This window comes from Symphalangus syndactylus, chromosome 18, assembly GCF_028878055.3.
Source record: "Symphalangus syndactylus isolate Jambi chromosome 18, NHGRI_mSymSyn1-v2.1_pri, whole genome shotgun sequence".
Classification (NCBI taxonomy): domain Eukaryota; kingdom Metazoa; phylum Chordata; class Mammalia; order Primates; family Hylobatidae; genus Symphalangus; species Symphalangus syndactylus.
Genome location: NC_072440.2, coordinates 59,436,066 through 59,458,496, shown reverse-complemented (window position 1 = coordinate 59,458,496; position 22,431 = coordinate 59,436,066). Strand labels below are relative to the sequence as shown.

The window sequence follows — 22,431 nt, the reverse complement described above, 5'->3', positions numbered from 1 at the left end:
AGGCCTGAAACCCACAGCAACCATCTGACAGGCTATGGTGCTACTGTGGCTTCCCCAAGGTCAAGAATTCTCTCCTGCACAATGTCCACCTCCACAACAGGAAGGGAACAAGGGCTGCCGTCACCAACCACTAACCAGGGGATGTACGTCGTGGTGCTTTTTTTTTTTTTTTTCTTGAGACAGAGTCTTGCTCTGTTGCCCAGGCTGGAGTGCAGTGGTGTGATCTTGGCTCACTGCAACCTCCACCTCCCAGGTTCAAGCAATTCTCCTGCCTCAGCCTCCTGAGTAGCTGGGATTACAGACACCCACCACACCCCACCCATTTTTGTATTTTTAGTAGAGACGGGGTTTCACCATGTTGGCCAGGCTGGTCTCGAGCTCCTGACCTCAGGTGATCCACTCGCCTCAGCTTCCCAAAGTGCTGGGATTACTGGCCTGAGACACCGTGCCCGGACCTGTTGTGGTGCTTTTTAAAAAGTCTTGGAAACCTCTAGTTTAAGAAGACCCAGTTCTGGTCTGCACAAGGCTTAGCCAGATAAAATCAAATCCTAGCTCTCAGGTGAGGGCATTGAGGGGCAGGAAGGGAAGCCCAAGGCCAAGGGTCAACTATAGTCCTGTCCTGGTTCTGTGCCTGTGCTGTGTGACCTTGGCCAAGTTGCCTGCCCTCTCTGGGCTTTCGTTACCTCAACTGGAAAATGTTGTAGGGGACGGGCACAAAAGACAGGAGAAGGTCTTTCCCATTCTAGAATTATATCTAAACTTTCACGTTAGTGCCATATTGATAGTGAGAAACCACAAGCATGTGTTTTAGATGTTCACCTACTACAATGTCACAGGGTCTACCACTGTCAAGTCTGGACGCCTTAGCTGCCAAGGCGAGCCCGAATATCTCCACGTACACACACCCAGGCAGGGAAAACTGGGTCAGCAGACACTGGCCCATGGCGGCCAGTGCAACAAGCTCTCAAAGACTTTCCACGATGATGCCGCCGCAGGCTCCTGCTGGTCTGCCTGAAGTCAGCCTTCTAAGAAGTTCTGAATTTCCATTGCTCCCAAAATGGCCACAGAGGCCTTGGCAGAGAGCCGGCCTCTGAGAACTGCCCCTCAGAGGGTACTCGGGAGCTGGAAGCAGCCCCTTTCCCAGAAGTCATAAAGGGGAGCAGGACTGGGGCCCCTGGGTCTCCCCTGCAGTCATACAGAAGCCAGGAGCAGGGGATGCACCTAGGGGATCACAGGCATTCCCAGGGAGCAGGGAACTGAGCCCCCTCCCAGGCCAGGCCAGGGCTGAGTGCACACAGCTCAGATTTCAGGACCAGTTTCTCTGTTTGTTGAAACCGCCAAACACCCCCATATCCACCCAAACTGTGGGCAAACCCAGCTTTTCTCTCTATTTCGGCCTCAATGTGGATGGATTGTCAAAAAACACAACCGCCATTACCGTCCGCTGCACAATCTAATGTCAAAAATCTCAGACGCAGAGGAGGGAAGGTAGGGGCCTGCTGAGAACTAGGACACCAGTTTTTGCAGGCTTAAAAACAGATCAATTTTACTCTAAAGTTTAAAATGAAACATGCTCTTGTTTGGGAAAAGAATTTCATTAGGGAGAAAATATAATATAAAAATACCCATTTAGAAAGAATGTGCTATTAATTCTTAACACTCTATGCAGAGGGGAAAATTGCATTTTTATCTAAATGGTGTTTCTGCATAAGCCATTTACAATATTCTTTGCCTCTCTGTAATAGGCCCTGCTACCATTAGTACTGGGACAACCAGGCTGAGGGCTGAAATCGCCCTCAAACACATTTAATACATAACCTCTGAAAATCTATTCCAACAGGGACCTTCGCGAACAGGCCGGCATTCCTTTTTTTAAGGAAGAAATAAATATTGCTGGGTTGTGGGTCGGGGGGAGTTGGGGAGTTGGGGAGTGGTGTGCTGATGCCGGAGGAAGGGACAAGATGGTTTAAGTTAAAAACAAATGGTCTGAGTCCCTTTAGCCAGATGTAAAATTGCAATCGTTTTGTGGTTGGACGATTGCAACTATTTGACCGCCTGCATCTATATAGATGTGTGTGCTGGCATCTGTTACACACACACACACACACACACACACACACACACACGGGTTTCCATCAAACAAGCAAACAAGGAAAGGATGAAATCTGGGATATGAAAACAAACTATTTTTAAAGGCTAAAGCAAATACACCAAGATAGTAATACTGCTATTTTCCCATTAAACCAAGTTTCTCTCAATTTGAAAAGCGAGAATAATCTAAACAATACTTCCAAACAAACTGCTCGGAGTCTGGGTGTTGTGGCCTCCCCCGTTCCTAACAACGGAAAAACCCCCTCTGTCGAGAAGCAAAAACACAGGCAGCGATGGGGCCGGCCGCTTCTCCACGTCCGGCCACGTCGCACCAAAGGAGTCCTCCCCCACATCTTACGCCTGGACGCCAAGACGTCTCAAACTTCAAAATGCAATACTTTTTCTTTTTTCCAAAAAGTTTTTTTAAAGTCCTCCAGCTCTTTCTCTCTTCGATTCCCAAAATAACTACTTACTTAATACCAAATGTTGGGGAACTAAATTAGTTCATTAAGGAAATGCAGGGGCCGTGATGGGCACCGAGCGTGGGGGCTCTTGCAATTTCGCTGCCATGAGCCAGAACGCCTCTGGCTGCTCTCTTCCGGCGTTACCTAGCCCATAAATCCTTCCTTTAAAACCAGGAGTCTAGAAATGTCATAATTATAGCTGATACAGGTAACAGGTGTGCCCCCCATGGCCCCTCCCAGCCCCACCACGGCCATCCAGACAAGCCTCTGGAAGATTTAGTGGTCTTGCCTGGGGTGTCGTAATTACCGGAAATGACTCTGGTTTTAAGGGTTAAAGACCCTCTCCAAATTTAAGGCCAGACACCAATGTCCATTAGACTTTAACGGGCCCACATAAAAAAAGAAATTGTATCCTCATCTCTCCAAATGCCTGTTTCCTCAGCGCCTTCAGTTCATTTCAGGCTGGCTCAGGGCCGAAAAGACTCCGTCTGGCCCTCACTCTGCAAAGGCAAGGCCTTGGTGAGAACCAACGAGATGAGCAAGGAATTAAGCAAATGGTGGGGGGTGCCGAAAACACCATTTCTCAAAAACTGTTATGGCCGAACCCTGGCGTTTTGACGGTTGTTTTTTGAGTGGAATTTTAGCCCATCATCTGAAGGCAGAGAGACAGGAAGGCTGTGGGGAGCCCAGAGAGGAAGAGGGGGGCCCCCAAAGAAGCGGGGCTGAAGTGCTCACACCATCAAAATGACACATGCTCCCCTTTAGAGACTCAGTGTTAGGAAAGGCCAAAGCTGAGGGCTGTTTTGCTTTGTTTTTCCTTTTCTCAGCTTCCGAGACTTATGCATACTTTTTCTTCCTTCTTTGGAAGTCAAACGATGCATTTCTTAAAAGTTAAACACACAGACACACATCCTCCTACCACCACCACCACCACGTGTCAAGGAAGCAGCATAAAAGGTGCTGCAAAGAGGCTGAAGATTCCCAACTGTCCACCCATGTGCAGAGACCTCTGGCCCACACGAGTGCTCAACTCCCAGTAAATTAAGAATTAATGCTCAGAAACGCTCAAGGTCCGAGAACCAAGGCACCAGAAGGAGGCCTGTGTTCTTTGGCCGTCTCCAAGGCTCTGGGAGGCTGGGTTTGCTTAACGACTGGGCTTTTTCTCCCTCCTCCTGGACGAGTGATGGTGAAAGGCGCCACTCACCTCCTCTTCCTGTCCTGAGGAGGTGGTGGGAACCTAGACTACTAGTGGCCATTATTCTATGCCAGGCAATCAGGGCCCCATTAATGTGTGTGCATGCGCGCGCGCGCACACACATACACATACACACACACTTCTAATCCCAGCAAAATGCTTCACAGGCGCTGAGCACAAAATAAATGCTTATTAACTAAACTGACCCAAAATAGTGAAATGTACAAGTAAATTAATCATGCCTTTCCTGGAGGCCTAACAAGATTACAAATTCGGCAAAAATTGACCGCACGGAGATCAATACGCATCTACTTCAAACTGAACGAGGCCAAAACTTTGTATGAGCTTCTTCTAGGGGGAAAAAATTATTTTTTCATTTCTTATTAAGACTTCTCAGGCCCGTGTGGTATGTGTGCGTGTGCACGTGCGTGTGTGCACGCAAGCAAAGCCCGGCAAAAGGCATTCAAAGCTTTCTGCCCAGACAATTTAGAAATAGTCATGGCATAAGGATCGTGAAATTGCTCCTGTTCTAAAAAGCCAAATTTTGATCCGCAGCCTCCCTTCCCTCAAATACTAAACAATCGCCAAAGGTTACATTGCAGGGGATGAAAATGGCCAATTTGTTTTTGGTCAATTAGGTCTCGCTGCAAAAGCATTAAGGGCTTCTGAAGGCTGGACCTGGGGTCTCCTGGAAGGGAGGAAACAGGAGACTCAATTTCTCCAGCTCCTTTCCACACTTGGCTTATCTCAAGTCAGGGAAATCTTCTTCTTGCTGGATTTGTCACTTACTTTGGTCCCCTTTTTGCCTACCATTCAGAGAAAGGAAAAATATATATATTGTGTGGGAGGGCATCACGGGGCACGCTTGCATTTCAAGGCATTGGGACCTGCCTACAAGGTCTATGAAAGCCAAGATCATCCCTGAGGATCTTGCTAGGAGGGAAGCCTTAGTGGCCACCTTACAGGATCACCAGGGGAAAGGTCACTCCCTTTTCCCACCCCCATCATCCCTCTTTTATGGAAAGATCTGGGCCTCAAGGGACCAGCTCCTCTGCAGGAATTGGCCACGGGCCCGTCTGGGTCTTGACCTACCCAGGGCCCATGTGGGTCTTCATCCCCCTCGAGCCTGCCTCGGCCACTAACTCAACAGAAACGGGTCCTGACTGCTAACAGATCCACAATGCGGTCATCCAGTCTCAGGCTGGGTCCTCCGGATCTATTTCCCCCATGCATGTGCAGCGATGTGGGAGCCCTGGGCCCCACAGGGAAAGCTTGGGCAAGAACCTTCTGTCCTTTGTGACAGCTGACACCAGCCGCCAAGTAATTTATACACCCTCAGCCTAGCCCAGGTGATGTTGTTATAAATGACTTCCACATTTATAAATTATTTTCCACTCGCGAACCCCAAGAGTCAGTAAATGACACTTCAACTCATGTCGATGCATTTCTCCCTGCCCCATCCGTCTCTTTGCCATGCCCCTATCCTGAGAAAATACATCGCACCCCAATTTCCATCTAGTCTTCCTCACTGGAGGTGCTTCTCTCTCTGCCTTCTGATTTGTTCGGAAATGAGGACCTACAGTGTCCACATCAGGATCGGGGCCCTAAAACTTGCAAAGACGTTTTTCAAACAGCACACAGGGACCAGGAAGAACCCACTAACTTCTCAGCAAATTCTCAACCAACCCCTGCTTTCTCTGGAAGACTGAGCTTTGGGGATTTCAAAGCAGGCTAGGTTTTCTGCCGACTTCCCCACCCCTTCTCTGATCATAAGATGGTCCCTCAGAAGTATTTTACTCCTGGTGGTCGCTGCCAATCACTCAACAATGCTTGTGTTCCAAGATCCAAGGGCGTCTGAAAACACTGCTTCACAGTAACTGAAAAGGGTCATATCTTTTTTTTTTTTTTTGACACCTCATCCTGCCCTGAATGACTGGATGAGCAAGAAGCTGTGTGTGTGTGTGTGTGTGCGCGCGCGCACGTGTGTGTGTGCGTGCACGTGTGTACGCACATGCGCATGCGTGGAGGGGTTCACTTATTAACTATCATCTCACATTCCAGGAGTTCCCAAATATGACCAAGAAAACCAGACCAGGCACACTGGGGCCCTCAACTTTGACGCAGAGAGATTTCTCCTAGTCATACCACGCAAAACGAGTGGCATCAGAAAGACCCCCCCAGACGGTGTCACTCCAGGGAAATTTTTATCCCAAGTGTTGAGATCAAACAAAACCATCATGCCCAAAACTCTTTAAATTCTTCTCAGCACTGAGAAGAAAAAAACTACTTTTAAATCTTCACAATTGAATGCATCAACGGGCCACTTAGTTCTCATGAGTCAGGCTGCTGGAAGAGCGAGCAGGAAAAACAAAGCTGCAAGGGTGCCTCAGCACCAAAGTTAGTCCACATTTCCTCCAAAGACATGACCATGGCCATATACTTCTGAGTAACTATGGAGACTGTTTTTGAGACATGCAAGATAAAAACAAGACCTGGTTCTCTTGTGGGTATCTTTGAAGTTCCCAACTTTCCAAAGATCTTCTATAGCAATGGGTCCCAAATATGTCTTCGCCAAGGGGTCTCCCTGTTTCCCTAAACTATTTCCCAACACACCTTGCGTCTCCCAAACCAAATACCAGCATAGGTAAGTCAGACTGCAGCCCAAGAAACCAAGATAGACGGAAGGAGCAGAATCCTAGGAGCAAACATTTTGGGGGAGTCCAAGATTTTCCACAGAGAGATCAAAGACGGGAATAAGATGGAAGCTTCTGGTCACATAGTTGATCCTACAAACTCCAGGGGAAGTAGGGCAAGGTGAGTTCGCCGGACTCGAGCTTTCAAGATGAGAACACAAAAACGTGATTTCCCTCAACAATGTGAGTTTATATGGGAATGTTTATTGGGGAATTTTTTCTCCCTTTTTGGACAAGTCCATTCCATGGAAGATGTTCCTTCTGGGACATTCACAGAGACCCAGCATGTTATTATGAATGCTCTAAGACCTCCAAACTGCTAGATTCAATTGCCTTATGTTTAAAGGGCATTTGGGTCCCTACGATGATGTGTAAATCGTGAAAAGATACGCATGCAATCACTGTAAAGTTCTCTCTGCTCCGGCTTCACAAGGAAGTGGTGATTATGAAATCCCACCAGCTTTCTCAGCCGAGAGAGAATGACAATTTGGGATGCTATGGCTATGACAAGTCCTCACTCAGGAGGTACCTAGGGTGCCAGTCCAATATGGTCTTGTCAGGCCCAAACTGGAAGCTATTGGGAACCCAGTTTCAACCCCTTGGATTTCAAGACTGTGAGAAACCCATGGCCATTTCTCCCCTCCATGCCCTTTTGGGCAAACACCGGGTTGGGAGCAGACACTTTACTGGCTGCTCAAACCTCGGAGGCTGCTGATTAAAATGCAGGCCAGCACACAAAGCGGGTCTCAGCATCCTATAATAATTACATCCCGAGAACATGATGCCTTTCAAAAGTCCCTCCCCACGCAAGTAAATGAAACTTAATTCTGCTTCTCAATCCTGGTCACAAAATAAGTTTGGAGGTTTTGCCCCCTGAAGTGCATACTTGCGGGGTATCATCTCACCCATGCTCTGCAAAGCAGCTGATCACCCAGGTGAGGCTGCGTGCTGTCCTGTCATCGGAAGATGGCAGGAAATGACCAGGGCCACCTTTGTGCGGGGTGACCCATCGGGCATAACGTGCCAGGATCCCAGAACCATCTCTCCTTTTGAGTCCTGTTCACAGTTTCTCGGGGCCCTGGGTGGCTCTGAGCTGGGGACTGTGGCTGAGCTGTTCTGCATCAGGACACAGAGGGTCCCTGCAGGCAGGAGCATGACTAATTTGAAAGCCCAGTGTCGTCTCTGCCACGTCGTTGGTACAAAAAGAATACAATAAAGGCTAGGAATTTCCATAAATGAGAAGCAGCGTCTGCTTCCCACAACTGGTGGGGGTAGGTGGGGGGGCGAGTAAAGAAGGGGAGAGAGCACTGATTCAAAGATTCCTCTCCTGGCAGGAAACTGGTGTTAGCTGAACTCAGCCAGAGAGACACCTCCACGCACGCTCACGCACAAAACCCAGCGAGGGGCGACGTGCGTCTGCTACTGAAATACTCCAGATCAAAGTCACCCACAGCCCAGGAGGCCTGGGAGGCTGAGATTTCGTAATTAGGATCTTCAAAATCCTCCCTCTATTTTTAGGACTCACGCTCATTCAGTCCTTTACAGAATCAGAACCTGTCAGCTAAGGCCATTGAGACTGAAGGGTGAGCTCCTTTCCCTGCTCGCCTTCAGAAAGCAGATTAAGGGTAAACTGGAGGAGTGACTCCAGATTGGATGGAAATACACTCGGCCATGCATATGTATATATGCGGATGCTGGGATGGGGCGAGGGGGAGGGGGGGGCTTCTTCACACACTGAACTGCATGGGGCCCTGCTTTGCTCCCCTGAGATACAGACCCAGAGCTTCCACCCACCTCAGCTGTGCTCTTTCGAGCTGGCCCCCAGACCACTTCATTTGGCTCCAGTGTGTGTGAGAAGGCCAGGAGGCTTGAAAAATTTCCTCCAAATGTCCCTCTTCTCAATCACGCACTCATGTATACATCAACATCTCCACCAAGAGCGATCAAATCCCACACTCAAATCTGTCCACCCAAGACGCGCCTAAATATAGACACCGTCCTAAAACAAACACATCGCCGGCAAGTCAAAATCCTGACTTGAGTCAAAATGATGAGGTTGGGCGATCCCGGCCCCTCCAGACCAGAGAACTGGGTGGAACAAGCAGCGGGTAATGAGAAAAGGACAGAAGGTGAACTCACTGGTTGCAGCCCCCCCACCCCCTCCGACAAACAGAGGACCCCTCTGGCATGAGAGGATTTGGTGTTTTTATGTTGCGGTGTGCTTGGGAGGCCTGCTTGCTCCCACACACTCCCCAGACATTTGATCCTATTATATAAAGCTACAGCCTTTTAATCTCTAAAAATAACCAAACAGAGGTAAATACAGTATTCCTTACCAAGAGTGTTTATCTCTCCTAAATGCTTTCGGCAAAGCTGATCACTCCCTGGGCAAAGAACACAATCCGACGTCATTGTCATTCAAGTGGAGAGAAACGGGTCACAAGTGATTCTGCTACATTTTCCAGCATGGAGTGAGTTTAGGAGATCCTGTGAAATCCCAGTGACCCACTCAAGTTGGCCCTTCCACAGTGGGAAGAATTTTCCTCCTCTAATTTCACCTGGTCCTGCAGGACTATTTATTAAAAATGTATATTTTATATCAGCACAGGGTATCAAGTAACTTCTTGGCAAGAGTAGCCGCATTTTCCAAACCTATTAAGATTCTTTGTGGAAATTTAAATACCTATGTCAGGCAAACAAAATCATATCAGGAATCATAGAATTTCATTGCTAGAAAGAGAAATTAGATTAACTAACTCTCACTCCTTTCCTAGAAACCTCAATAAACTAGAAGTACATTTCAACAGTTCCTTATTTCCGGTCTGAAGGGACCTCACAAGAAATCTAAATGAATTTATATTAAAGAAAGCTATACTTGAGGAAAGCCCTTCAATCTATAAAAATTGCATATATATATATATGAGAATATATAAATATATTTTGCATATTAGAAAGCAATGGCTATTTAAAATCAAAACAGCCAGAAAACCCAGTGGTAGAAAACCATGACAAGTTCAACACTCCCAGCCTTCAGCCCCTTAAAACATCCTTGTCCTTTATTAATATTTAGTAGAAATGTATGATTGCAGATGTGTGTTAGGTTGGGGTTTTATGTTGGGAGGCGGGCAACGTAGACAGGTTTATTACAGCCATGAAATATTAAACAAGCACCAAAGAACAGTAGTTTGATGTCCTGGGATATCCAGGGAGCAGGCAGGCCCAAACGTCAGCTGCACAAAGGGGGCCCTATCTGTTTACATTATCCCTTATTAACACCTGCGAAGTTTTGGGTTACATCTTCCGGAGGCGCAAAAGTCACATGAAGGCATACAACTCATGCTGGGTAATTTCACAGGGAAACAGGATTGCAAAGCTCTTTGCCTTCCCCCAAACAAGTTCGAATGAGCCTTAAAAATTCTCTCAGGAAAACAGTGCTTTGCTCTGAGGCTAGGACCTACCTACCCCCTGCCCCAAGTCTGCCCCATGTCTAAAGAAATTCCATGTTCAAATCTTGCCTGCCTAGGATTGCTCAGTGCTGTTACTGTGTTCTGACTGCAACACTGAGAGAAGCATGAAATTCCAAAAATTTCTCTGGCATCACTGTAAAAATATCATACTTCCAAAAAGGGCAGGATTGCTTGCAGAACGTGTACCGAGACTGCTCCCATTTCAATGTATGTGAAAGAGTACTTCAAGACTGCCCTGGGTTTCAAGATAGAGCTAGCAGGAGAAAGGAGGTTTGGCAAGGATAAACGTATTACAGAATACGGTTAATTCAACTTTTGAAAATTGTAAGGGACAGGAGGGGAGAAAACGTACTTTTTCCAACTTAATACACATTATCTATAGTCTATCATTATCTCTCCTTCTCTCTGTGTTGAAATTCTTCCGTAGCCACACACCTATTACAAAGATAGGCAGATGATTTTGCAAACTCTTTTTAAATTCATACAATTCTCACCAATTTAATTGATGTTTGAATAGGCCCAAACTCAGGCTGGGTTTTTTTGTTTTTTTTTTCCCTTTCCACAATCTCACCCTTTCCCCACCACAACTTTGTACAAATAGAGCCTCATGCTCAGAGGTGAAGTTGCATTATATAAAAATTGTTGGGTGGGTTGATGAAGAAGTCAAGAGAAGCATGATTTGGAGAGACCAGCTAGATTTCCTGGTTTAAAAACTCATCATCCCATGTGATGTTGGCCTAGACTTTGCAAGAACGACAACTTGCCAGTCAAGTTCCCTCCCCTCCAAAGGACATCTCAAACCCATAAGACAATCTGGGCACGTCTCAGTGGCTGCACGCCTTGTGCAGTTCTGAAGACTTATTCGTTCCCTCCAATCCGAGCATGGATCATTTTGTTAAACACCGACTAGTATTTTGTCATTGGAGTGAAGAACTTCAGAAACGGTGTTAATATTTAATCACATTAGTACTGGCATGTTTTACGGCGTGACAAAATAAAATATCATTACAAAAATGGGGGTAGAAAAAAAAAATGCTGGGGCTGGTACCTAGAGAAGGTCTATTCAAAGCCATTGGACACCACTGCTCAAGGCTAACGGGACCATGAGCATGTTTTTAAAGGAAAAGCAGAACATTTTGCTATGATTTTTTTTTCTGTCTCTATTTCGAAGTGGCACACTTCACTCTGATTTTCAGCCAGGGGACTCAGGGGCCTGTAGAAAGCTCTGTGTACCTATTTATACAATGTGTGCAGATGGAACTACAGGGTGTTATCATAATGAAAAGTTTAATCATCCTTATTTACTACCAGTGAGGGAGCAGGATTCAGATGCAGATACCTTATAAAGCCTTAACTAGCAACCCCGAGGCTACAGAAGCTTCGACTGACCTCAATTCGCTGCTTTATCGAGGAAACTGTCCTTCCCACACCACAGAGTAGAAAACAAAGGAGGTCAAGTGGGTGTCCCTGCTGGTGCTTATGAGACAGTCAGCCCTGCTGGTCCCTAATGGAAGTCCCTGTTGTCCCACGTGCAGGGGAGGGCTTCCTTTAGCTTACAGGAGAAATCAACCCTAAAGTGACTAGCATCTGTTTCTAAAAAATATTTTCATTCATCTGACTGTGATGATGACACAAACAAAACATTTCTTTGGTGACATTTCTTCATTCACAGCCTGCATCTTCATCTCTAAAGGAAGGACTGGAAAGGGGATGGGGAGAGACATCTTCTAAAAATCTCATTAAAATGACCCTATACCTGTCCACCTAGTCTATGAAGGCCCTTTAAAAGACTTGAAGATGAAGTGCTACTGTTTTTGTTTAAATGGATTCTTTAAATCAGGGTTTTTGTTTTTTTTTTAACTTTTCTCACCTCATTTTGGCCAATATGTTCTTAATTACTAGGAGTAGGGGGGAGGATGAGAAGGGGAAGGGGGAGGGGCGGCCAGGCCAGGCCAGGTAGAAGTGACAGGGCCTGAGATTTGTGCTAACCAGCTATCGATCGGGCCAGATCGAGATGTTGTGTACAAGAAAATAAAGGGGTCGGGGGAGCAAGCAGGATGTTGTGTCCAACTCGATTTTAAAAAGGGGGAAAAAAAAGGGAGAAGAAGCTGAGGGTCCCAAACTAACCAATTTATGGCCTTGCCTGGGAGAAGCCTGGAGAATGCTGATGCTGGCCGCAGCGTCTGCTGTGCATGCTAAACACCCAGCTTCAAATGAGAGAGTGCGTCCCGGGCGTCCTGGGCTGGGCAGTAACCGTGGAACAAAGAGAAAAAGCAGAGAGGCTGCATTCATGAATTAGAAAACCTAAGCGGGAAAGCTACCCGGGATGAGCGCCTTGAAAGCCCCAAGTTCTGAACCACCCAACTCCCAGCCCACTCCCGCTTCCTCTCCTCTTGCCTCCCCCAGCCCCCATGCCATTCTCCTAAAACCTACCCTCACCTTAAATCCAGGGTCAAGACATGGCAGGATGTGGGGAGGATGAGGGAAACGAAGGCAGAGGAGGAAAGAACTGTAAAAGAGGGCAAGAATCACATTGAGGGGGGACACATTTCTAAAAACAAGGTTAAAATGCCAGCCACTGGTTCCATGGTGATAGTCTGTCTAGGGAAACCAAGGGAATTCAACTATAGTTTAAAAGAAAGAGATAGAAAGAAAAAAATGATGTTACCTGATTTTAAGAAGCCATTAGATATATATAGATACATATATAGACACACATATCTATATATACACCTATATATATATACACACACACACACACTTTATATACAGACATTTTAAAGCTCCATTCAGATAAAATAAATATCTACGGCAACCCAGTCATCCTTAGGTTAAAAAGAACTGTTATTACTTTAACTGGAATGGCAGCCCATTTACTAACCCCACCCCTCCCACCTTAAAGGCCTCCAGGCCTGGTGGGGAGGGGGTGCTTAGAATGCAAACGAAAGCTGGGACAGGACATCTGTCACCAAAGCCAAGCAAGATATTGACAAACACGGATCCTTTGTGTCTTAAGAGTATATATCCATATCCCCATACACAAATGATGTCCAAGCTGACCCCACCCCGGCATTCCGCCTCCCCAGCCCCACCAAATGTCAAGGAGATGCACCCTGAAAAGGTTCCCTGCCTCCTGCAACCCCCACAGGTCTCCAGTTTTTCAATGAAACTGATAGTTAAGAAGAGATAAAATAGCTATTCATTAGGAACAAATGTCAAATTAGGCGTTGCCTCTGAGTGATGCTGCCGACACCAGGGCTGGTAACTTTTTTTTCTAAAGATGCTGGCACCTAACAAAACTAGAGCTAGAGGCTGACTAACTAGGAAAAGGTGGGAGGCACTAACACAACTTCCCAGGTGTCCTGCCAGGGAAGGCGGCACACAGCTGCTAAAAAGTGGAACCAGCCTCAGTGCTGAGTGTGGGGAGGGGTCTTAGTGTGAAAAGGAAGGGGCAATTCAGCTAAAACCGGGGGTGTGGGGGAGGCTGGGCGGGGTGGGGTACTCTACAAGATTCCCAAAGGGCTGCCATCTAAGTTTTTGTCACCCTGTGGCACTAGAATCTACCTGGCAGCATGTGGGGGGCTGGGGGGCAGTGTGTGTGTGTGGGGGGGTCTGTCCTCACAGCCGTTGGTGTAAGCAAAGGTGGGATAACCAGCTCCTAGTTGGGGATTAGGAGGGTCTGTGCCCTCCAAACCTCGAAGGACCCCAAGGGGCGAAGGCTAAGTCCTGCCCTGGGGATGGGGCGGGTCACCCGGGAAGTGAGAGGAAAACGGGTGCGCATATACCTTCTTTGCTGTTGGGGTTCTGGGGTTTGGCCTTCTCCCAGGGCGCCAACGTCTTGTCGTCGTCCGCGCTGTCCACCAGGGCCTTGTCAGCGGGCATGTACCAGGCAGCGCTGTGCTCTGCCATCAGCGAGTCCAGGTCAATGGTGCTCATGGCGCTCTTGACCGCCTCGGAGCAGCAGCTGCCAAGCTCGCTGTCGCCATTCTGAGCCCCTGAGGCCCCGACGGCGCACTCACCCTTCTTGCCACCCTTCAGCCCCAGAGGCTGGTCCTCGGAGATGCTGAACTGCTGCCTCTGTAGCTGGATCTGCGCCTGAAGGATCTCCAGGGGGTGGATCTCGTCGGGTGGCGGGGCGCCGCTGCTGCTCGTCGGGGTGCGGACCTGCTCCAGGCCCGGCGTGCCTGGATGGCCCGGGCCCCCACCGCCGCCGTAGCTGTCAGGGGTCGAGGTAGAGTTAGACATGATGCCCAGGCCGAGGGCAGGCGGGGGCGCCTTCGGTCCGTGTTCCCCGGCGCCTACCCCACGGGGAGGGAGTTTGGGCGAGCCGGTCACCAGGGGACTCCTGCTCGCTTTAACTAGTGCCTGGGGGTTGTCAGAGCTGGACGACACCTCGTCCTCATTGGCGTAGCTCGTGCTCACCTCGTCCGAGGCGAACTCACCCACGTGTGGCGAACTACTGTCCGACTTGGCCCCGCCGTCCAGGGACCCAATGAGGTCTGGCTGATCCCCCAGGAGCAACTCAGCCCCCTTCCCCCAGGATGGCGACGTAAGCGCCTTTTCGTGGGGCGTCGGTGCCCCGCGCGTCTCGCCGGCGGAGCTTCCCCCGACGGCTGCGCCTGACGCTTGCTGCTGCCCTGGGCTCACCCCAGGTGCGCCCCCGCTATCCGGAGCCGCCGAGTACTTGTCAAAGAAGGTGCCAGGGCTCACGTGACCACTGTCCCTTTTTCTGCGACCCCGTCCCCGGCCGCCCCCCCCGGGGACCGGCTTGCCGTCATTCCCCGACGTGGATTCCAGGGTGTAGTTGGGGGAGAGGCTGGTGCCGTCCCCTTGGGCTGGCGGGTTGGGCGGCCCCGAGGCTTTGGAGCCGCTGCTACTGGTCCCGGATGGGCCTCCGGGTCCTGGGGCCCCGGGAGCAGTCCCTCCTGGGAAGTAATCCGAGCCCGGGTTGCCGGCCACTGCCGCGCCGTCGGTCTCGTTCTGGCTCAGTTTCCTCTTGCCCTCGGGCGGGTTCTTCTTGTTGAAGGTCACGTTGAGGTTGGGGGCCCCGAGGCTAGCGATCATGTTCTGGCAAGCGGTGGAGAGCGCAGCCAGGCAGCTCTGGCCGAACAGGTTGTCCTTGGAGCTGGGCTTGTTGAAGGAGCCCAGCGAGAGCGCGCCCAGTTTACTGGCCGAGGTGCGCTGGCTGGGCTGGAAATCAGGCTGCGGCGGGTAGGCACCCCCGCCACCGCCGCCACCGGAGCTGCCACCGCCCCCTCCCGCGCTAGGGGGCGAGTTCACGCCTGGACCGCTGTGCGGCGTGGCCTGCCGGCTCGCTGCACCAAACGGAAAGCCCGGCTGGCCCCCGAGCGCAGACGTAGCGAAGTCCGGCGGCGGGGGCCGGCGCTCCGAAGCAGCGCTGGGGAGCCCCACGCCCGCCCCGGGCGACTGCAGCTGACCCAGGCCGCCCAGACTGCCCCCGAACTGCAGGCCCGGTGAGGGCAGCGCGGGCACGTGGCCCTCTCCGGGCATCCTCATCGGCTCCTGCAGAGGGCCCCGGAACAGCACCCCCGAGCCACCGGGCGGAGGAGGGGGCGCCAGGCTGGGGTCGTGCGGGCCACAGTCAGCGGGCAGGCCCGAGCCGCCCATCCTACGGGGCAGCAGGTCTCCGGGCGGCGGGTGTGGACCTGAGAACCACGCGCTCTCTTGCGCCAAGTGCGGCGCCTGCTGCTCAAAGGTGCCCAGACGCCCGGCGCCCGTGCTGCCGCCTTCGCGCTCAAAGTTGGGCTGAGCCAAGCCGCCCACCGGGCCGCCATGCACCAGGCCGCCCTGGCCCACATCCCCGGGGTGGCCTAGCTGAGCCAGGTTGGGCTGGCGCAGCCGCTGCTGCTGATTCCGCGACGCCATCTGCTTAATCATGAGGGCCGCGTTTTGGCGCTGCTGCTGCTGCTGTTGCTGTTGCTGTTGCTGTTGCTGCTGCTGCTGCTGTTGCTGCTGTTGCTGCTGCTGCTGCTGCTGCTGCTGCAGGGACTGGTGGTCCGGGGCCGGATGCTGCAGGGGCGGCCCCGAAGGGAAGCTGTCGGGCACAGGCGGTGTGAACTCGCCGGGTAGGCCTGGGTAGGCGGAGGGGGAGAGGTGGTTATCCAGAGCGCCGTTGTGCATGCTGCCGTTCCACGAAGCGCAGCGGTCCACTCCCGCGCTGCCCGGGAAGTCGAAGCGCGGCCTCTTGGCCACGTTCATGTAGGGGGCCGCGTCGAAATGCTGCAGCCGCTGGTTGGGCGCCTGCTGCGGAGGAGGATGCTGCATGCTGAAAACAGGCTCGGAATAAGGGTGCATGCTCCGGTTCTCCAGCCGGTGGATGGGATACTCGAATTGCGCGTGCTGGCTGGGCAGCATGGGGCCTCCGTCCTGCAGGCCGCCGCTGGGCGTGCCCGCCTCGCCCTGCTGGGGCCGAGGGAGCGCAGGCGGGCACGAATTTTGTCGGACTAGAAGCCCGGGTGGCGGCGGCGGCTGCTGCTGTGGCGGCTGCTGAGGGGGCTGCTGCTGAGGGGGTGGCGGGGCCTGCTGGGGAGGCTGCATTAACGAGTGCCTGGAGCCCACTGAGGGCTCCAGACCTACAGGCATCTTTCTGGCCCCACCGAACCTCTCAAAGAACACACCATGCTGTTGCTGCTGCTGCTGGGGCGGCTGCTGCTGCTGCTGCTGCGGTGGCTGCTGCTGCGGTGGCTGAGCGTGCATTTTGGACAAGCCCACCATGCCCGCAGCTCTAGGCATGGCCGAGGCGCCCGGGAAAGCGCCCCCGGGAACCTGGCGACCCGCTGCATAATGAGGCAGCTGCCCTTCGGAGTCAGAGGGCGAAAACATGTCAAAATGTCCCGAGGGCGCCTCGCCCGGGTAATTGTATTCCAGCGAGTCGACGGCTCCTTGGTTCGTCACCCTCCGGGGCTCCAGACTGTGGGAATCGGAGCCGCTGGAGGACTGCAGGCCGTGGAAGGAGGCAGCTCGGTTAGGGCTCTGGTCCAGCGGCAGGCATGGGGCTGGCACGGCGTGGCCGGAGGCACCCGAACTGTGGAAGTCCGGGAGGTTCCCCGGTCGCTGCGGGCCGAAGCTCTCAGGCCCCTGGCTCTCCGCCATGTGCTCATAGCCCTCGGCGAAGGGCGGCTGGCTGCCCAGGCCTCCGGCTGCGCCGCCATAGCCGAGCAGGCGACCCCCGTGCAGGCACGAGGCCCCGGGGTCCGGGCCACCGAAGTTGCTCCCAAAGTGGGGGTGATGCTGGTGGGGATGGTGACTTCCCGGGTGGCCGTGGTGAGGCTGCTGGCCGCCAAAGAAGCCGTGCACAGGCTGCGCCTGCAGCCCCCCTGCGTGCAACTCCGAGTGGCCGCGCGCGTGGAAGCCGTAGGGCTCCATGTTCATGCCCAAGATCGGGGGCTCGCCCAGCGCGCTCATGGCAGGATCCACAGGGCCAGGGGGCCCCCCAGTGTGGAAAGCCGGGGCCTTAAAGTGGGTGTTCATGCTCAGTCCGGTCTCGTTAAAGTTCCTCTCGCCCTGGCCAGCGTTCCTGCTGTTGATCTGGGGCTCGAATTGGTCCAGCCCAAACATACTTGGCGGGGGGCAGAGGGGGATCAATAGGGCATGACAGCCTGCTCTCCGCGGCGCGCCTCCGGCCAGCTACTCGTTCCAGCCCAGGATTGGGCGCTCCGGGACGCTCAGCACCGCGGGGGCTCAGCGCGCACCTCCACCCCGCCTGATGTGAGGGACGGGGGGGGGAGGGGGGGCGGGGTATCAGCTCCTCTCCCGAAGCTCCGATTCTGCCCGGGGAGGGCCTCTCACATCTTGCGAGGCCGCGGGGCCTCTAGGAGCCGTGTTGGGGGGCCCATGCCCCGGGCGGTTGTCACAGCCGCGGGTGGGTCTGCGGGGAGGGGACGAAGCCGCGGATGAACGAAGACAAAAAGTTAAGTGGGGGGAATGGGGAGGGAAGGGGGTTGGGAGAGCAGAGCGATCACCTTCTCAAGTCCGATTGGGTCTGTTGGGGAGCCCCCAGGACGCTGCCCGCAGCCTCCCGGAGTCCGTGGCAGAACTGCTAAGGGCAGGGGAGGGAGACCCTTCAAAGCCGCGGCTAGCACCGGGCACCGACAGAGCGGTCCCTCCCCCCGCCCCCCGGAGTCCCCGCGCCCTGCAGCCCGAGCCTCCACCGAGCACGATCCGCTCGCACAATCCCAGTAGGCTCCAGGCGAGCGGCTGCTGCTTCTTCAGCGGGTCGGAGGACTGGAGGCTCCGCTCGGCATCGCCGGTGCCGGCCCCGAGCCGAGGACGCAGAGGGGCTGGGAGGCGGCAGACGCCAAGGGCTGGAGCCGAGGGTCGGGGGAAAGGCGCGGCTCCTCTGCTCGGCAGCTGGTGCGCTGCGCCCCGCGCGCAGCTTCGCGGCCACGTCCGCCGCCTGCCGCTTCTGTCCTCCGCCGTTGGGTGAGTTCGCTGGAGTCTCCGCGCACCGTTGCAGGCGCGGGAGGGCAGCGAGACGAGGGGTTGGGTCGCTCCAAGCCTCCGGTTCCCTGCCTCCGTGCTGAGGTGCTTCGCGAGTCCCTCTCGGACCTGAGGGAGGGGGGCGTACGCGGGTCGGGGGGCCAAGCCGGGCGAGCAAGCTAAGGCGTTCCCGCTGCGCTCTCAGAGCCTGGAATGGGGGGAGGGGGGCGCGGGGGCAGCTCTGGGGGGTCTGCGCACCCCTCTCCCGACTAGCGGGGGGGGCTCTGCGTGGGGCGTTCCGAGGGTCTCGGCTCCCCTCTCTGTGTCTGCCTCTCGCCCAGCGCCGGGAGAAGCAGCAACAAGTTTTGCATTTCAGCAATCAATTTCAGCCATTACATTTGCACCAATCAGCGCCGCCCAAGCTCCGGGCCCGGGGCGGGGCTCGCTCTTAAGGTGGTCCGGGGTCCTGGCCGCCGAGGCCCCCGCCACGAACCCGCACTACCCCAGCTCTGGGGTCCCCCGCGCCCGCCTCTCCTCGGGGTCCGGCATCAGTGCGCTGGGGACGCGCCCTGGCCTCCGGGAGCATCGAGCTGGAGAGGGTGCAGGCGGAGGAGAATGGCGGGAGCTTGGCTTTGTTCACCCCCTTCCCATTCACACTGTTCCCAACTCCCCACCCCCAACTGGAGCAAGACCCACCGGGTGGGCAGGGGGCGGGGAGGTGGGCGGTGAGCGGTACGGGGCGCTCAGACAATGAGGTCGCCAGGCAAAGACCCTGGACTCGCCACGGAAAGTCGCTAAGTGTCTACTGCACTTCGGCTCCGGGGTGAACACTCCATTCTCCGCTAGCGGCGCCCAAGTTAGCCGGCTCTGGGATTTTCTTGGAGGGTAAAGCAGACGGGGAACCTCGAAGTTAGGGTTCTTCTCGAGAGACCTGGGCGCTTGCTCACTCCTCCGTCACTAGGGCGCTCACAATTGTTCCCCTTCCCCACTGCCTGGGGTTCCCGGTTCTCACCGGCTGGCGTGGGCTCCAAGGAGTCACAGTCACTCAGCCACTTTATAGGGGAACACATCGGTTGAGCCCAGTAACCGGAGCGACTTGCGAGGCGGCTGGGAACCCCGAGAAGACACGCACGAAGAGGGCGCACCCGCCGGGCCGCACACCTTGCCCTGGGCCACCCGGTCCAAGGCCCAGGCCCTCTGCGGGTGCGAAGTTGGCCTCCTTAAGAGATCAATTAAACTGAAGAGGCCGAGGAATGGAATTGGGCTGTGATACTAAAATCAATAGGAGTAATTTAATATCTGCCCTGCTCTTTATGAAATATTTATCCCAATAATCTTAGTTAAAATGTTTAGATCTTCCTGATCCCCACAGAGGCTGAAATCTATCTTGCAATTAGAAGTTGGAAGTTAGAGGTGATGGAGGATAGAGGTGTTTATTCTGTGCGCCTGTGTGCGTGTGCGTGTGCGCGCGCCTGCGTGCGTGCGTGTGTGTGCATGCGTGTGTGTGTGTGTGTGTGTGTGTTCTTCCCTAACGTGTGTGTAGGGAAGGAGGGGGGAGAAGGCCTTTAATTTTCCTTGCCATAAAATATCACGAGGCGATTTTGCTAGCAGATTCGCATTCTTAGGAGAAGGGCGAAAAAAGAACTTTCTTTGAAGTGCCCCTGATATCGCTATTAAATCTAAATAAAATTAAGCATGGTGTATAAAAATGCCTTTTCCCCCCACAAAAGAAAGTGTTTATCGCCCGAGTCTGTCTAGCGTTTGCTAAATTACGCATGAAATCTGAAATGAATAAACGTTATAATAAAACCAACCCCTGAGCCCTTTTTATTTAAAAACCTTAGATTAAGCACTCCACCGTCGCGGGCAGGAGTTAAAAAGTTACCATGTCGTACGCGCAGATTCATTGCTCCCCGGAGTTGCGGCTAGGAAGGCAGTGCTAAGTATGCCAGAACCACCCCAGAACCGACATGCCGGGGGTGGGCGGAAATGGGCTCAACTTTGGGGTAGCAGCAGAATTCCTAAGAAATTGCCCCCCCAAAAAATGTTTTAATTAAAAATAAACAAACAGGAATAACCAACAACTTTAAAACTCAGCCAGAGCAAGCTCAGATCCAAGACCTTTCCTGGGGCCTTCCTGTTGTGGAAGTTTACAGACATATATTTTTTTTCTTTTTTGAAATTAAAAATGAAAATTACCCCCATCAAAAATGGGGTCCATAAATAAGCATGGAGAAGAAGTATTTGTACAGGGCGGTGGAGTTTTTAAAGGATTTTTCTGCAGGATCAGGTTGTTGGTCTGTGATTAAATATTGATTTTGTGTAATTAGTTTTCATGTGAACTATCCTCTTGCTGATAGCTTAGAGGTTTCAGAACTAGAAAAGAAATGGAATTGGACATGGAAATTATTACTTAGCAAAGTGACAGGGAACTGAGAGCCAGAGAAAAGACTGAGGCTTTGCTGATTTAGGCACAAAGAAATAAAGGCTTAGGTAGGCCTCCAGTGACACCCTCCCCCCGGGGCCTAGGACCCTGGGGCTCTGGGGCTCCCGAGACAGAGCAGGGGGGATCTTGAACCTCCTGGACAAAAAGGGGGAGGCCATAGGAAAACCTGGTTGTGAGGAAGAGGCCCCCACATGGGCAAAGGCCTGGGCATAGTCCAAGATACTGGGTCACATACTCAGTCTGCTCTCGACTATGGGTGTCTCCTGCGGCACCTAAAAGCCGCCTGTGTTTCTGTGTCTGGAGGAAATAGAGAAAAGTGGGGACCTGTCTGGAGCCTGGGGGTGGGCCAGGAGGGTGGGAAGAATGGCTCACAGGCCTGTCGTCTGGGGAGACCTGGATGGGGGCATCTGCAGAGCTGAGGCATGACTTCACACAGGGCTGGGCGGGGGTCTCCAGCACACCTGGGCAGGTTTCCTGTGGAATAATTCCGTGTGCTCCAGGGAGGGGGGGGGTGTGGGAGTATTTTTCTGGGGCTGTTTCCAAGAGTTAGCTCCACAAGGTGTGTGAGTGGCTGAAAGAAGGGGAGTGTTTGGGCCTGGTGGAGTTTCTGTTCAGGATGTGTGTCTGGGTCACCTTTCTTTAACACTGCAAATGTTGTGCGGGTGTGTGGCACACGCCTGCATTTTGTGCCTTTGCTTGTATGCGGGTGGCGGGGCATCTGCGTGTGTTTCTGTCCGTGCCTGCGTGGGTGTGTGTGCATGGATCTTTGGGGGTCTTGGTGCATGTTCTCTGTCTGTCCCCTAACCCGCATTTCTGTGTGTGTGAGCCACTGCGTTTGTACCTGTGTGTGTGCCGCTGCCTCACCCTTTGCATGCCTGTATCTCTGCTCTAGTGTATCTGTTTTTTCTGCGAGTGTGAGGGCGTGTGCCTCACAGCCTGTGCCCATCTGTGCCCGTGTATGCGCCGGCGTGTGCGCCTCCACAGTGTGGGCGCCCCTGCGTGTGCCTGTGTGTGCTTTCGCCCGCAAGGTCCCGCAGTGTTTCTTTGGAACAGACACATTGCCCCCTAGCGCTCAGACGAATTCAAAGTCCCCGCAGGCACAGAGCCCGGAGCAGCAGGAGCCTCAGGGCCCTCCACCCGCCAGGGCTTTCTCCATCCTCCTCCCTCCCCAGGTCCCCCTCCGGGGACGCTGAGTGTGCTGGCAACGGCCAGAGGAGGCCCTCTGGGCAAGGGAAGGAGGAGACACAGCTGGATGGGGCCCCAGAGCTGGAGAGGGATGTTTTAAGCTGGTGACAAGTGGGGAACTGCCTGGGATGGCCCCCAGGGAGCTGCCCAGAACACTCACCACTGATATGGAGAGCCTGGCACAGCTCAGCTAGCCCAGGAGCCTCAGCCTGCAGCCCACCAGTGAACTCTCACTCTATAGAAACACAAAGCAACCCACACCCAATACCCGTCACCCAGGAGACACATAGCCTTCGTGCCTGCCCCGTAGGCCCCCAACACCAGCACAGACATGTACACACTTACCTCCATAGTGTGTGGCTGTGTCAGCAAACGCATGCACTCACATGCACACACAAAGCAATATCAGCATACACGTACTCACACACACACACACACACACACCTCTCCA

General features: G+C 53.2%; 1 protein-coding gene across 1 annotated transcript in view; it reads right to left on the bottom strand.

Moving 5' to 3' along the window:
- The window catches only part of MN1 (MN1 proto-oncogene, transcriptional regulator), a 54,880-nt gene extending 34,728 nt beyond the window's left edge, over positions 1-20,152 (bottom strand). The window contains exon 1 of the mRNA XM_055253168.2: positions 13,696-20,152. Within this exon, the coding sequence (XP_055109143.1) occupies positions 13,696-17,488 (3,793 nt within the window). The 5' untranslated portion in view covers positions 17,489-20,152. The remainder of the gene's footprint in view (positions 1-13,695) is intronic.
- Between the last annotated feature and the right edge of the window lie 2,279 nt (positions 20,153-22,431).